General features: G+C 39.4%; 1 protein-coding gene across 2 annotated transcripts in view; it reads right to left on the bottom strand.

Moving 5' to 3' along the window:
* The window catches only part of LOC140212339 (MARVEL domain-containing protein 3), a 28,955-nt gene extending 13,767 nt beyond the window's left edge, over positions 1-15,188 (bottom strand). Inside the window, exons 1-4 of one of the 2 annotated variants that reach the window (XM_072283042.1) lie at positions 14,979-15,188; positions 10,975-11,200; positions 10,076-10,257; positions 1,425-2,998 (exon numbers count right to left, since the gene is read on the bottom strand). In XM_072283042.1, coding sequence (XP_072139143.1) covers positions 2,307-2,998; positions 10,076-10,257; positions 10,975-11,162 — 1,062 coding nt within the window. In that variant the 5' untranslated portion in view covers positions 11,163-11,200; positions 14,979-15,188 and the 3' untranslated portion in view covers positions 1,425-2,306. Of the gene's footprint in view, positions 1-1,424; positions 2,999-10,075; positions 10,258-10,974; positions 11,201-14,978 lie in introns of those variants that run through there. The other variant, XM_072283041.1, reaches the window with a different exon arrangement.
* Between the last annotated feature and the right edge of the window lie 1,647 nt (positions 15,189-16,835).

The raw sequence follows: 16,835 nt of genomic DNA on the forward strand, positions 1-16,835 counted from the left end.
ATATCTCACTCCCATCAGGGAGGAGGCTACATAGCATCTACACCAGGACCACCAGACTCAAAAACAATTACCTTCCCCAAGCAGTAAGGCTGATCAACACCCCCACCCACTAACCTATCCTCCACACCCTTCGCGATCACTACTTTATCACTTCCTATCAGTCACTTTACAAACAGACACTCCTGCTGCATATGGTGTCATTTTATGGACATACAATCAATGTACATTACATAAGCTATCTTGTGTATATTTATTGTGCCTTTTAATTAGTGTTCTTTATCTTATTTTTTCTTTGTACTGTATCAGATCCAGAATAACAATTATTTTGTTCTCCTTTACACTTATCTACTGGAGATGACATTAAACAATCTAGAGAGTGTTCCAGGGGGCTAAGGGAACGGAGGGGGGGGCACTTAAACTTGGTTTGATTAGGGACAATAGAAGGAAAATAATATTGGAGTTTATGTGGTGGAGAAGAGAGAAATCAGCGCCAAGTTAGTACTGCAGTACAGAAAAAGAAAATATTGGAGAAGAGAATCATAATATGCCTAAGTATTTCTGTCAGAGCCAAGGACCAGAAGCAACGTAGAGATTGGTGGCAACACTCGACAGGAACAGCCTCTCATGGCGACTGAAAATAAGAAGTCCTCTCTGATTATATTTCCAATGGTTGTTAATATTAAGGCTCGGAATTAGGGTGGGAAGAGTGAGGAATGAGAAACAGAGTGTCAAAGAGGAACATATCTGTACATGGTGAGCTGGAGGCTTTATTTCTACATAACAAGAAAATTGTTGCAGATGAGCCAAGTACAGTTTGGCAGTGCAGGCAGTAATATTGGACATTCCTGCAACACAACACGTCCCACAAATAGGAAAGTGCTGATTAAAACTGCATTCATTGGAAAGATACAAGGACTTCGTGGCCATGTCACAAGGCAGATAAAAATCAACCATTCTGCAATAAAATTTGAAAGGTAGACATGGGGTAGAAGGAGCAAGGGTGGTAAATTTACCCTCCTAAAGGTACTAGTGGATCACTCTAGTTTTATTTCAGTAAAGGTAAGTTCCTAGTCACCATTAATAATAACAGCATTTTATAACACTGTTTATTTAATAAATTTAAAAAGCGTCCGGTTTGCTAGTCCACCAACAAATCTTCTCCTCTCACTTCTTTAGTGCCCTTTTTGAAGACCATCATACATGATCAGTGAGTTGTCCATCTAACTCCAATAAAGGCAACTCTAGAACCTGGACTCATTGACTAAGGGTGGGAAAGCCAGCTGGTGGACTGGAACTGCTGGACTGCAGCTCCTTTGCCATCTCTGTGACCACTCAGTAGACTGAGCTTGCACACTATGTGCGTTACCATGGTTTTCATGCTTTATGCAATCCCCATACATTTGTAATGCACACATTGCTGACCTCTGTACATGGAACTTGAATCAATTCTCATTTTAGTTGGTTACCAGTGACGCCTGAAGAGAAGGATTTTTATGTGAATTTTGCAGGTCCATATGCAGGACCTCATATTTGGAATATGTTCCCAGAGACTCCAGCCAAATGCCAAGAAAGTAATCTAGGTCGACCACAGAAATTCGGGTTTAACACTAATTAAGACAAAATAACCTCATGCAAAAATAATAAACACAATAGATTCTGCAAATGCTGGAAATCCAGACTGATCACCAATTCTGATGAAGGGCCTTGGCCTGAACCATCAATGATTAATTCTCCTCCCTAGGTACTGCCTGAGTCCCTCCACCATTTTGCTCATGGAAAAATAACAATTGATGACAGAACATCTTTAAAATTGCCTGTAGCCAGTATTTATGAGTGTAAGGGAGAAAAAACTAATTTTAATTACTGTATGTATTCCTCGCTTTTCCTTATGATTCTCATTTTCCCATCTCAGCATTGCCCTTCTGCCATTTAATATACCAAACCAGTTCAGGTGTAATATCTTCTTTTAAACAAAATCAAAATGGTAGGTGATATCCAAGAATCTAAGCAAAGACATTGTTTAAAACCTAAGTGTCAATTGCCATTTCCCAGAAACCAAATTTAACCAATTGCCATTTCCCAGAGACCAAATTTAACCAATCCCTGACTGCTCAGGGATTATACTTCTCCATATTTAAGGACAGAGTTTATTTTACACAAAAATACCAGTTTACAGAGTTCTCTTATCACATGGTGATGGCAGTCTGAGTTTTAAACTAGTGTTAAAGATCCAAAATCCTGAAGCCTCTAATTCAGCTTTAAATCTGGTTTTGTTGCATTATGAAAATGTCACATTAATTTGGAACTCATGTATACAGAACGTCAGATTTCATAGGCTGTATCTCTGACGGGGTACCAAGTCTCCACGCAACAGAGGTCTCTGGAGGTTTTGTAGCTCGTGTAGCTTGTATTGCCCGATGAGCCAAAGCTGCGAATACCACACTGGAAATGTAAGCAATTATTAACATCACAGCAAAGATGGAAACAGCAACTTCCGTGCCGAGTATGGCGCATTTCACCGAGCTGTATCCGTGTCGATTGTAGAGCGATTCTCTCTGTTTGCACATATCAGTGGCATTAATTTTAAAAATGAAGTGAAGATACAAAGCCACGCCTATGAGGTAAGCCACTGCTGCAAGAGCCTTTACCACACATTCCATGATCAGGAAGGAAGAGTATTTGCTGTGCAGCGCAGAGGACCTGTTGTATTGCAATATACATTCGACGACAAGAAAAGCCACCGAGAAAGCAAACAGCAGAATACTAAGTCCTACTGCACAGTACACAGTGGTTGACTTCTTGGTGTTGTACTCTACATCTAGTTGACCGATCTGCTGTATTTCATGATTTAGAAATCCACTGTTGGCATAACCCATGTTGTAATAATAGGCACTCCCGAAGCCTCCAATACTAGCGAAGCCTGCAGAAGCACTTTGGGTTGCTGCAGCACAGATCAGTACCACCAGGTTGAGAATGATTTCAAGCATCTGCAACAATCCTGCAACAACCAGATGAAGGAAGCTGTTAATGGGAAAAATGCAACACATGCAGCTAACACCTCTCCAGAAACAGTAGAGGACATCATAAAGGACCAGTGAGGCTTTTATAGATTTAATTCATTTACTAACCTAAATTGGAGCTATGAAAGTTCTTGGATGTAAATATTAGCAGACTTTCAATTGAAAATTGAAAGAAAAATGTAAATGCCATAATTCTGAAATAAAAACAGAAAATGCTGGAAAAAAATTAGCAAGTCAGACATAATCTGTAGAAAGAGATTCTCTCTTTCCATAGATGCCACCTATCCTGATGGGTTTTTCAATATATTGTTTTAATTTCAAATTTTCAATATGATTTTAGTAGGTAAGTTTATATTTCAATAGTACTTTATACTTTATTGTCGCCAGACAATTGGTACTAGAACGTACAATCATCACTGCGATATTTGATTCTGTGCTTCACACTCCCTGGATTACAAATATTAAAAATATTAAAAATAGTTAATACTAGTAAATATTAAAAATTTAAATTGTAAATCTTAAATAGAAAATAGAAAAATGGGAAGTATGGTATCGCGAAAAAACCGAGAGGCAGGTCCGGATATTTGGAGGGTATGGCCCAAATCCGGGTCAGGATCCACTTAGTACCTGAATTGTATGTTTTCATGCATAATTAGTACTTCTAATACTTCAATAAATCTGTTACTTAGATCACCTAATTAGTGCAAATAGTTGCATTTATGCTTAATTACAATTAGAAAGAAATAGTTTACAGAATTTACTAGTTTATTTAACTGTCTTTAATTTTGATGAGACATTGAATGCAGGACTGTGAATTAGCACAACTAAATTGCAGATGCTTGAAACCCAAAAATGCTGCAAGTCGTGATTAAGTTAAGATTGAGCTAGTAGTCTCAGGAACAGTGATATATCTCTTTCTCTCACTCAAAGCAAGGAAATGAAAGAGCAACAAGTTTAGATTATTCACTTTAAACACTACCTTTCCCCTGAGCAAACACGTTTTGTTACTGGTGAATTAACATGTACCACTTCTTATATAAGACAGTAAACCTCACAGATTGCTGCGCAGGAGTCAGGCCTTTTCCACACAAACCTCTCCTTGTATCCACCCCTCATCAAGGGCTGGTTCTAACAGAGAGACTGGGTGACTCAAAGGGCCAGAGTTAAGCAAAGGGCTTGAAATACAGGGGTCCCAATCCAATCCTGGGAGTAATCAAAGGTGATCACTCCAGGGACCACATGATCTAATTTTGTTCTTTCATACTACAGTAGGACTGCTACCTGAGAGGATATCAAATCATGCTAAGGTCACATGAGATATAGGTGAGTGTTCTTCTAAGTGATCAGTCAAATTTACAAGCAAAGTGAACTGAATCGGAGAAGACCATCATCATATGTTAGTCCTGACGAAGGGTCTCGGTCTGAAACGTCGACTGTACCTCTTCCTAGAGATGCTGCCTGGCCTGCTGCGTTCACCAGCAACTTTGATGTGTGTTGCTTGAATTTCCAGCATCTGCAGAATTCCTGTTGATCATATGTTATTTATTTATTTTTGTTTCGAGAGAGAACACAGAACAGGACCTTCTGGCCCAATGAGCTGCAGCAGCCAGTAACTCACCCACTTAATACCAGCCTAATCACAAGGCAATTTACTATGACCTATTAACTGGTACTTTTGGAATGTGGACGGAAACCAGAGCACCCGGAGGAAACTTGCGTGCTCACGGACAGAACGTACAAACTCCTTACAGACACTGCCAGAACTGTCCTCCGAACTCCAACCTCCAGGACGCCCCAAGCTGTAATAGGGTCACTCTATCTGCTGTGCTACCATGGTGTCCCTGAAAACTTCTTACAGACAACGGTGGGAATCGCAACCTGATTGGTGCAATTGTAAAGCGACTGCGCTAACCACTGTGAGAACGTGCTGCCCCCAGACCATGTTAATAGGTTAGGTGACATCTTAATCAGATAGTATTACAAAGTTACACAATCAAATTTCTAAGCCCTTAGTGAATTCCATTTTCCTCCATTATCAGCAAAATGTTTCAGGTTGCTGCAGGGGATTAAGTAGCAATTTTAAATAAAGCAGAAGCTGTAAAAGTCATAGCAGAAATTCAAAAGCTCTACCACACAACACACTATGGCACAGTTACTCTAGTTATACATCCAGAGATTGGAAGAAGCTACATGAATGAAGTTTTAACTTCATTTATGTTGCATTAATTTAGATTAGAACAAGCTACAACCTAAATGAATGTAGCAAATACAAAGTGGAAAGTTCAGAATGCTACATTCCACTTTGATCAGGAAATTCATCTAAAGTATGATAAACCACAAAATCATCTTTACTTGGCTGAAGGGATTTAAAAAGGGAATAATACTACAAATTGAAAGGCCTCCAAATTGCTTTTTCTTACTTTTAGACAATCTGGGAAGGATTTAGAAGGGGAGGGGCACTAGAATGAATGATAATATGAAGGAAAATAATTTACGATTCAGTATCACACAAGAGATAGACAACCTATTCTAGATAATCTGTTTCTCTTCTGCAATTTAAAAGCTAGAGCAATAAAATTGATTATTTTTCTTCTGGCACTTTGCAAGTACAATAGACATCTTGTGAGTGTGAAACATAAGACTGATATTTTGGAAAGCTTCATTGTGGAGGCAGATCCCATGATGTTGAGCAATGAAAACACATTCCATTAAGAGTCTGGAATGCAAACCGCACCACAACACTAATACTCAAAAATGTCATCCTATGCATTCCACTCCATCATAAACCCTTTAGTTGCAGCAGCGATGGTATACAACATAGAATAGTAGAGCACAGTACATGCCTTTCGGCCCACATTGTTGTGCTGACCCTTAAACCCTGCCTCCCTTATAACCCCCCACCTTAAATTCCTCCATATACTTGTCTAGTGGTCTGATTATTTTTAAATGGCTATTGGAATCTCAGAACAGAGTAAAGCTTTTGTTAATAAAGGCTCAGGAAGCAAGTTATCTAGTAGCATAATTTATTACCCAGAAAAGGAAAAGTCACACAGTTGGTGAGAACCTAATAATGCCAGCATGTAAAATTATAGTGGGTAAAATGCTCGGTTAAGACAGTACGAGAAGTTGGAAAGGTTTCTCTCTCAAACAGTATAGTAAGTAGACATATTGATGACATGTCACATGATGCTGAAGAGGTTTTGTGTGATACAATGAAAAACAACAGCTTGATGAACAGATTTCACCAATAAATGTCATGTTGTAGCATCTGTAAGATTTGTAAATGATGGTGAAATTCAAGAAAACTTTTTTCCTTTGCAAGGAGCTGCCCAAAACAAGAAAAGGCCAAGATATATCTAATGTTTGTCTTCATTTCTGGAAGCAAAGTGTCTTTCTTGGATGAACTGTGTTAGCATCTTTACTGATGGTGCCTTATCAATGGTTTTGTTTCTCTTGTGAAAAAGAAAATCCTGACATTGTCACAACACACTGCTTTCTTCACAGAGAGGTGCTGATGTCAAAACTCTTGAAGGTGAAATGGAAAAATCTCTGGATGATATTACAAAAATGGTTAACTTTATTAAACAAAGACCAGTTCATTTGAGTCTGTTTAAAAAAACTGTGTGAAAACCTAGAAAAAGAGCACAGCAATCTCCTGTTATATACAGAAATCTGATAGCTTAGCAGAGGAAGAGTTCCTAACAGGGTGCTTGAGCTGAAAGATGAATTGCAGGAGTACTTACAAGAAAATAGTAGGCCAGATTTTGCTGAGAGCTTTGAAGATGAAGAATGGCTGTAGAAATTAGTCTACTGAGCAGACACTTTTCAATCATATGAACCAGTTGAACAAGTCTCTGCAGGGCCCTGGAGAAAATGCTTTGACTTCAAGTGACAAGAATCTTGGAATTAAAATGAAACTGAATCTTTGGAAAAATCACGTTATGAAAGGAAATCTTGAAATGTTTTCACTGCTGCTTGGGCTTGAGAATGAGGAAGGATATCAGAAAGTCTCGAGTCTTATTGAAAACCACCTGGAAGAATTGCAGAACAAAATTGAACAGTATTTTTCCTCCCTTTCAACACGTGTCTGACTGGGAGAGGAACCCTTTCTCTGAGACTTCTGCTCAGCCTGAGAACTTGACTTTGAGGGAAGAGGAAGAACTTTGTGAGTCGCAGTCTGATCGTGCACTCAAGATGAAATTTACTGACCTGCCCCTGGACAAGTTCTGGATTTCTGTGAAAGACGAGTATCCTGCCATTCGTAGGAAAGCAATGAACATTTTGCTGCAGTTTTCAACTTCTTGCATGTGTGAGTAAGCTTTTTCTTGTTTATCAAACATCAACAGCAAGGATAGAAATCATCTCAGTTCAGATGAAGGTGAAATCCATGTATGCTTATCTCAAGTTTGACCCAGCATTGAGTATTTGTGCAGCAAAAACAAGCACAGGTTTCACATGCTAGGCCTATACTGTAGTCTGATTATGTCACTTCGTTAGAAAATGTTTTTTCAAAGTCTTGTATAAAATTGTGTCTTGGGCTATATTTTCATTCATATTGCTTTGGCTTATGGTTTTTATTAAATTTTGTCAACAAATTTTCATGTTGTAAGTAGCATTAATTAAAATCAATTTACAAACTTTATTTAAATTAAATCTACTGAGCCTACCTTGGGAAAAATTAAATCCCATTTTGGCTTTAGCCAGTTATTTAACAGAAATTTGTTATGTTTGCCTTATGAGTTTTTACGCAGGTGTTCCCCAAGACTTGATAATTATTTCAAGGCTCCTCCAGGGCAAAAAGGTTGAGAAAGGCTGCTCTAGATTGGTGCGAAAAGAAAACTGCAGTAAGTGGTAGTTCTGTGGGCAAAAATGCCGTGTTAATGAAAGCGGTCAGAGAAGAATGGCAAGACTGGTTCAAGCTGACATGAAGCCAACAGTAACTCAAATAATCACATGTTACAACAGTGCTCTACAGAAGAGCATCTCTGAGCCTTGAACTGGATGGCCAACAGCAGCAGAAGACCACAACCATACACTCCTTGGCCACTTAATTAGGTACAGGTGGTACTAATAAAGTGGCTACCGAGTGTAAATTCAGAAATATGTGCATTTGTCTAGTGCTCAAATGTCATGCCAACAAACCTCTAAGAATCTATCTAACACTAACCCAACATGAACCACGACATTTGGCTATTCCCCATTCATGTCCCTTAGTTTTTTCAACTGGTTGCTTAGGAGGCTCATTAACCAAAGTCAGAGTTTTAAGATAAGCAGCATGGTCAATGGATTGGATGATTTTTTTAAAGGAGCAGGAATATGCTGCATGGAAGAATGATTGAAGTTGAATCAAAAGTAACTGCGATAAGGAATATTTTATAAATCTGGGGGAAAAGTACAGGAGATGAGACAAGTTGGAAGAGTATTTCTAGCAACTTTTGTTGATGCAATAGGCCAATTAGTGTCCTTCTGCACATCAGAATACAGTGACTATAGGCCCGGAAACCAGGGAGTTAAATGTGACTTCATTCTATTCCTTTAATATTAACAATAACAAAAAACACCCCCATTCACTAACTGACTCCACCACCACTACCCACTACTTTATAATTTCCTGTCACAGTCACCTTATGTGCAGACATTCCTGTGCCTAAAGTCACTTTATGGACATTAATCAATCTATATAGTATAAGCTATCATATTATTTATAATTATTGTATTTTTTATTACTATGCTCTATATCTTAGTGTGTGTGTGTGTGTGTGTGTTTTTAAATGCCTTGGATCAGGAGTAACAATTATTTTGTTCTCCTTTACACTTGTGTACTGAAAATGACATTTGACATTCTTGATTCTTGCTGAAAAGTATCATTGTAAGATTTGTCAACACCCTACCTCCAATCTTGACCTCATCATGGGTACTAAGCCATGATGAGGTCAAGGCCAGTTCATTCATGTGTCTGCTCCTCTTTAGTTTTTTTTGATGTCCATCCCTTCCTCTTCCTCACTCATTGCTCCCAATCACCCAACCACTAGCAACAGTTCAGAACATTCTTCTGCTTCTAATGTCTTTCTGGTGAGATGCCTTCCAGTAACTTCTGATCTATAAGCCCTATGACCTTGAAAATAGTACATATATTGTTATCTTTTTAGATCTCCTCATGCTGTGGTTCAGTATTTCTCTATTCAAGCAACAGAATTCTAAAATTTAGTCATGAATTCCATTTGTCGATCTAGTAAAATCTATAACGTTTGCCACTAATAAATTTTGCAAGCATATCCACCATTTCTCTAAAACTAATTTATAATTTGTTTCTGAAAGCTGTTTTTTTCTTGGTGACTGCTAGAAGACAGAGCGGGAAAGGCAGTGTAGGTGTGGGTTTCTCTGCAAAGAGGATGGGTAAAGTACTTGGGTAGACCTTTCGCACACAGTGACAGCCCATACAAATTTCTGGCCAACGTTGATCAAAATAGTTCATGAGCTTCTCATCTAAATAGATCAGCATCATCCACTGAGTCAGAGGTCTATTAAATCATGGTTACTTCTTTCAAGTTAGCTCTCAATGAAGAGATACGTAGAATGTTGCAACAACTAATAAACTACCAGATTCTTCAGATAAAAGATTCTACACTCTTTCATTAATGTATCAAAGTGTTCAATGTTACATCATCATCCACCATTGTCAGAGACAGCAGGTTTATTAACAAATTGAAGAAGGAAAAGGAGTCTAAAAGCTGCTTCCATTATCAATTAAGAAACAGGCATTGCTGACAGTAGTGCCCAAGAAACAAATGGGCACTACTGTACTTCCTCTGTACCAAAATATGGCATTTTCTTCAAAGTATGGTTACAAGTATTACAAAGCAAAATATTATAAAACTAATAACAAAGCATTGACATAATATATTCGGACTTGGATGTAGGTTTGTGGTCTTCCACAAGCTAATCTGGTCATAAATCTATACTTCCTATTTCTCAAACTACCATTTCCTACATGAATGCAAAAAAATGACATAGTAAAAGATATATTAATGCAAGGTCAGTGACATTATACATACCTCTTCTGGAGCATAAATATGAGCACTTTGTCCCAAAGGACTCTTTGGGTGGAGTGTTAACTTCTGAAACAGCACTATAAAAGGGAGGTGCTGAAGAAGGTGGTCTACTGTTTGGTTGAGATGGTGTTCCTCTTGTATTGGGTGGTCTGGAGTACGATTCTTCCACTGAATTTCGTGAATGTCTGAAGAAACAGAAATTATTTCAAATTCATCAAACGTTGATCCACTCCAAAGAAAATATTAAAACAAGCACCTCTCAAGTAAACATTGACCTCCTATGATTTCACATTGTTCTCTTTAATTTTTTATATTCTGCTTATTCTTTCATTCCAAAATATATAAATTAAAACTAGATATCAAAGGGAAAATAGAAAGGTATCTATAATTCTACCTAGTTTGTACAATAAACACACACAAAATGCTGGTGGAACGCAGCAGGCCAGGCAGCATCTATAGGAAGAAGTATGGTCGACGTTTCAGGTCAAGACCCTTCGTCAGGACTAACGGAAAAAAGAAATAGTAAGAGATTTGAAAGTGGAAGGGGGAGGGGGAGACCCGAAATGATAGGAGAAGACATGAGGGGAGGGATGAAGCCAAGAGCTGGGAATTTGATTGGCAAAAAGGACACAAGGCTGGAGAAGGGGGAGTATCATGGGACGGAAGGCCTTAGAAGAAAGAAAGGGGAGGGGACTGTACTTCTTCCTATAGATGCTGCCTGGCCTGCTGCATTCCATCAGCATTTTGTGTGTGTTGCTTGAATTTCCAGCATCTCGTGTTTGCGTTGTTTATATAATAACACATTTGCATGGAATTTGAAACAAACAGAATTCTCACACACTAAAAATATAAATTAAAATTAATTGCTTATCACAATTTTAAAAAAACAACAAAAAAAGAACCTTTCACTGGGAGGATATGGCTCCCTTGAAGGTTTGCTTTGGCGATTGTCTCTTGGGTCTTCCCTGCTACGTCTACCAGGATGGCTATTTTCAGGATGCGGCCTGTCCCTGGGTCTTCTCTCTCGATGTGGATTATTAGAAGACTGGCTTCCATCAGAATTTCTTGGAACTTTACTGGGATAGGACATTTTGCAGCTTCATTTGCCTTCAGCTCTACTCATGAGATCTACAGTTGAAAGTATAAATGTCAAAAACTATGCAGTAGGGAGAAGCTTACTTCATTATAAAATCATTAAGTGTTTTAGCATTTTTATACAACAATTACAACAACATATTTCTGATCAAATTGTTTCCCAAAAAAGGTTAGTTATTCCCTATTCTGAAGAACAATAGGAATACTTCTATTACCGGAAGTGTGACAAATTTTTTCTTATTTCAAAATATACTTTATTCAAAAATAAATATATACAATAAACCATTCAATAACTTTTCATCCCTTACATACGTTTCCATTATAGTCAGTACATATCCGTATTTATAGCCACCCACGTGGCGCTCCAGTAGTTCAGCTTAGCATATCATTGTTGAGGGGTATACTCCCCGCCCCCCGACCCCTCCCACTCCCATCGGTGGAGAAACCTATACTGTGGTCCTTTCCCACCGGGCCCTTGTGGTGGCTGCACCGAGTTTCAGTGCGTCCCTCAGCACGTACTCCTGCAGCCGAGAATGTGCCAGTCGGCAGCATTTTCCCACGGACATCTCCATGTGCTGGTAGATTATCAAGTTTCGGGCCGACCAAAGAGCGTCTTTCACAGAGTTGATGATCTGCCAGCAGCACCGGATGTTGGTCTCCGTGTGCATCCTCAGGAACAGCCCGTAGATCAGAGTCCTCTGTTACGCAGCTGCTGGGGATAAAACGTGACACTAGCCCGTCCATCCTCCTCCACACCCTCTTTGCGAACTGGCCGTGTGCGAAGAGGTGGGTCACAGACTCCTCCTCACTGCAGTCCTCCCGTGGGCAGTGACAAAATAAACCTCAATTGTTTACTAATGCCAAAGCTAGTCATCCATTTGCAAATATTTTGTCACAAGGAGACATCATCAGTGCACTGTTCATTTGTGGTGTGTCCTCCAAATGCTTGGCCTTTATATACTTAATCAGCTGATTGATCGTCAATATGGAAACTCAATTGTGATGTAGGGATGGGGTCTCATCAATGATTGGTTTGTGGTGGACACTTTGCATTGTGGTCTAGAAATTTGCCCACATTGGCTTATGTAGACCTTGACCCTATTTATGTCTTTTTGTAGAATTGTTTGCGAAGAAACATGCTTCTAGGAATTCTCCTACATGCCATGTGTTTGCTTGCAGCATGACTTTCACTGATACCCTTTTGAATTTGTGCCCCTCTTGATCTTCATGGGTAGAGACTAGGGAGAGTTGGTCATGCTGCTTCACAATCAGCTGAAGTTCCTGGATCCTTTGGATAGTTTTGTCCCAGTTTGGCCCACGTAATATCAGCTGCAGTCCCCGTATTGGGTTTTATAGACCACATTGGTCTTGTCCAATAGCTTGGTTTGACCTTTTGGTCTGCAGAGTAATCTCCTCAATGTTCCTGTTGGTTTATATGTGACTGAAATTCTACGTTCTTGGAGCAGTCAGGCCGTCATTTCTGAGATATTTCAAATGTATGGAAGGACAACCTCTTTGGTCGCTTCTTGATTGGTGCATTGTCGACCTCATAGACATCTTCATATGAAGTTATGTGGGTATCTGTTTCATCCAAGTACTTTGAAGGAATATTTCTTCCCTTTATCCTTCTGTTCCGTCGTGCTGCAGTGTGTCTTTGCTCTTCGGAACAAAGTTTTGATACAACTTTTCTTGTGTGTATTTGGGTGATTACTGTGATAATTTAGGATCTGACCTGTGCGTGTTTGTTATGATAAATGGATGTTTCCAAGGTGTCATGTGTGTTTCTACTGACGAGCATGTCCAAGAATGCAAGTTCCCCCTGTTTCTGTTTCCTCACTGTGAACTTAATATCATTGAACATATTGCAAACAGCCATGTAAACCTCAATGCTATTTATCAATGTGGCCAAAATTCTAGACCACAACACACAGAGTTCTCCATGCAACCAATCAGTAACGAGGCCCCCTCCCTACGTCACAATTGAGTTTCCGTATTGATGACCAATCAGCTGATTGATAAGTCTAAAAAGGCCAAGCATTCAGAGGACACACCATAAACGAACAACACACTGATAAAGTCTCCTCGTATGCAAATTTGCAAATGAATTGCCAAGATCGGAGAACAACTCAACCCAACCATCAAGCACCTGAGTTGTACGCCCTTCAAGTTATTTCCACCATACAATATGTCAAAGCAACTGAGCCATGTCAGCAATTATGTAGCACCATATATAAGAAGGATTTTATTTGCAAAATAATTGATAAAAATAAAATATTTTTTCCAACAAGTTATGTCTGGAATGATGACAAAGTTAATGCGTGCAAGTCAGTTGCAAAATAATTACCTCCACACTCACAGGCAGGCAATAACAAAAATCAATGTCAAAGTTACCCTCTGGAGTGCCTTAAAAATCCCATAGCACTATTTCAAAGAACAATGAAGTTATGGCAGGCTAATAATCATCACACAATCAAACATCTAGTACAAAATAAAATGCCATAATTCCTCAGCCAGTCAAACAGCATCTCTATTCCTAAAATGTTACAGCAGTACTTCTTGTTTCAGTTCATTGTTTGCTGTAAGTGTGAACAATGCAAACACTGTAAGGTCCAGACAGAAATTGATAAGATTGAAAGGCCCTTTGATAAGGGTTGAGAGGTGATTAGATGAAAGTGTATAAAATCATGACTGCTTTAGAGTGCATAACTAGAGGAAAGAATATTCAAGAATCGCATGCACAGATTTAAGGCTTTGGCTAAAGATTTTTTTAAAAAAGCATAGCTTTTGCATCTCATAAAGGGAGGAAATAGTTCTGATTTAAAGAAGTGGAGGAGATAGGTGCTGATGGAAAAATACTTCCCAGGAACATAGTGGGGGAGGAAGGCACAGAAAGAACACACGATTGTTCTTCCAGAAGTTGGCATGTTGTCTATGGGTTAATTGGTTGACTGCCAATCTTTATACACATCTTGATTTAGTTTTCCATTTCAATTTGCAAATTGAAGCCCTTTTGCAAAACAAGTTGAAGCATGATAAAACTCAACACAAAAAAAATGAAATTATTTTGCAAAGATTTTTTTTACTATGACTTCGAAGTTATACTTGACAGAGATAAGAGTGCACTGCTGAAGCTAATTTCCGTGGGTCACTAGACGAGGTAGAAAAAAAGGCTATGTATTTTAAAAACGCAAACATGTATTGTTGATAGTTATTTAAGACACAATATGACGGCACTGAAGATACACTGTAAACCCTGACAACGATATTCCTTCTTGCTAGCAGATATCCTAATGACGTTTTTTTTGTGTCAACACCTCAACGTAAGGGGCCAGATTCAGATTAGTTTGTCATACATACAAGGTACAATGAAGCTCACAAAGTAGATAGTATATACTGTAACAATACAACGAACTCCGCAAGACAGCAGAATTGTGCGAAGGTTGTAATGCAGTATGAAGTAGCGCAACATAAATGTTAACGTGGATATTTGCGGACAAAAGTAGCTCAGTCGAAAGGAAAATATGGCAATTAAAAGTGGGCAGGTTAAAAATGAAGGAATATTTGTGTTAGAGCGGTAGGTGGAGATTCAGAGCGTGCTACCGGCCCGCAGGTGAGAAGCTGCGGAGAGACCCACAGGTGAACGAGACAAGGTGGATCCGACGTACAGACGAGGCCGGGGCTCCGGCTCTGGCGGAGAGTCACAAGGAAAGGGACTCCTAGGACGTGCAGCGGTTTCCTACACGGTCGCCCCACCAACCTCCGTCGAAATTGTGAACTAACTAGGCACAAGGACAAAAAAAGATACATTTACCCAAACTCGGCTCAGCGGCGTTGACTTTAGACAGAAGACCGAAACCACAAGAGTGGAAGGTGAAAGGGCGGGCGGGGCAACCGGTTCATCAGGTTCCTGGACCTTGGAGCTGAGCCTAGTTTCACGAACTATAATAAAAACACCAAATAGTGTCGTGGTTTCTCGTTTCTTACAAACAACAAGGAGACGCAGAAAATCCTTCAAGACGTTTTAAACTTTAATTTGCAAATCAAAGCTGAGACAATCAGAAAGCTAGTAGCTGACTGCCCATCGAGGCTTGTACACAGCATTTTTTATAGCAATCTTCTATCTTAGCTACATTATCATATCCAGACGGCCTGTGATCACATATCATCAATACATCCGCTCTCGACCTTCCACTATTGTTTTACTCCCCAATTTAATTATGTCCTAGTTTATTTTTTAGACCAAGTGTCCCCTCATCCCTAACCACAGTTATTTCTTAATTGGTCTTGCTTTGACATACTGCCACATATTTCATTACCTTACTCACCACTGTTATCTTCCTACTTGGTTTCATTCTAGTTCTCTTCATGAATTAATAGTGATTAGGTCAAAAGTCATGGCTACATAGTGAATACCTTCCACTGAGCTAGTAGCAGTTACATAGTAAATATAGAAAATATAATGTGTGCATTTGAGTGAATACTGAAATACTGTTGAGTAAATATTGTAATACATAGAAAATACAATGTATGCGTTTACATTTTCCAATAATAGCTCTTCGCAACACACACAAAAATGCTGGTAGAACTCAACATCTATGGAAAAAAGTTTTGGGCGGAAATCCTTCCTCTAGACTGAAACCAACATATTTTGTTTTGAAGAAGGAATGCACCCCCATATAACCTCCCCCACCCTAGGTTTAATGATGCAGCCAGCGAACAATAAAAACATTCTTTCTCTCCTTAACGTTGTCGGCTTTCATCAGCCTGAAAACTATTGGGATGTAAGTGGGAACGTATGGGCTGGAAAAGGGTTAGGAGGTCTTGCAAAGCTGATGTCATGGGATGGGGAATATTTGTTGACTGCAAAGGCTTGATATTTGTTTTCCAAAAAGAAAGCCTTTGAAAATAAATCTCAAAGTGGATCTAGTTTGTAATTGATACCTGTACGATTTATCTTAAGCACTGTAGGTTATTTAATTTTAAAAAGGAGTGAACAGATTTATTTTGCATATTACATATCCAAAATGACATTTATAGGCCTTCTAAAGTTCATTAATATTCACAATAGTTTTATCTCACTTTATGAAATTTGTGGGTTCTACTTTGATGATGGCAGATTTTAAATAACTTGTATTTAGTTCACAACCACAGTTTGTAATAGTTTCCGAGACTCCAGATTGAGTTCAACAACTTCAAATAACAAACCTTTCCAGTTTCTGTCTAAATTGTCCCGTTCTGATTAAATGTCTTGTGCTGATAATATTAGCTCAGTGTTTCTCTTCACACCGGCTGAGAACTTTGAGCATTTCATGTTTCCAGCAAGTACAGCCTTTCCTGTCTTACGGTGCCAGATTGTGTTCTCCTCTTCCACTAATTTTCCCTTCCCTCCCATCCCCACCTCCCTCTTGTCCCTTCTCTGTCCCTCTCCCCTCTATGCCCCTCTCTTCCCCTTCCCCCTCTCCTCCCTCTCTCCTCCCTCTCACCCCATCTCACCCTGTCCCTCACCCCCTCACTTCCCCACTATCTCTCTCCATTTCTTCCCCTCTCTTTCCCTCTTCCCCTCTCTTTCCCTCTTCCCCCTCCCTCCCCTCTTCCCCTCTTCCCTCTCCCTCCCCTCTTCCCCTCTTCCCCCTCCCTCCCCTCTTCCCCTCTTCCCCCTCCCTCCCCT

The sequence above is a fragment of the Mobula birostris genome, chromosome 19 (genome assembly GCF_030028105.1).
Source record: "Mobula birostris isolate sMobBir1 chromosome 19, sMobBir1.hap1, whole genome shotgun sequence".
Taxonomy (NCBI): domain Eukaryota; kingdom Metazoa; phylum Chordata; class Chondrichthyes; order Myliobatiformes; family Myliobatidae; genus Mobula; species Mobula birostris.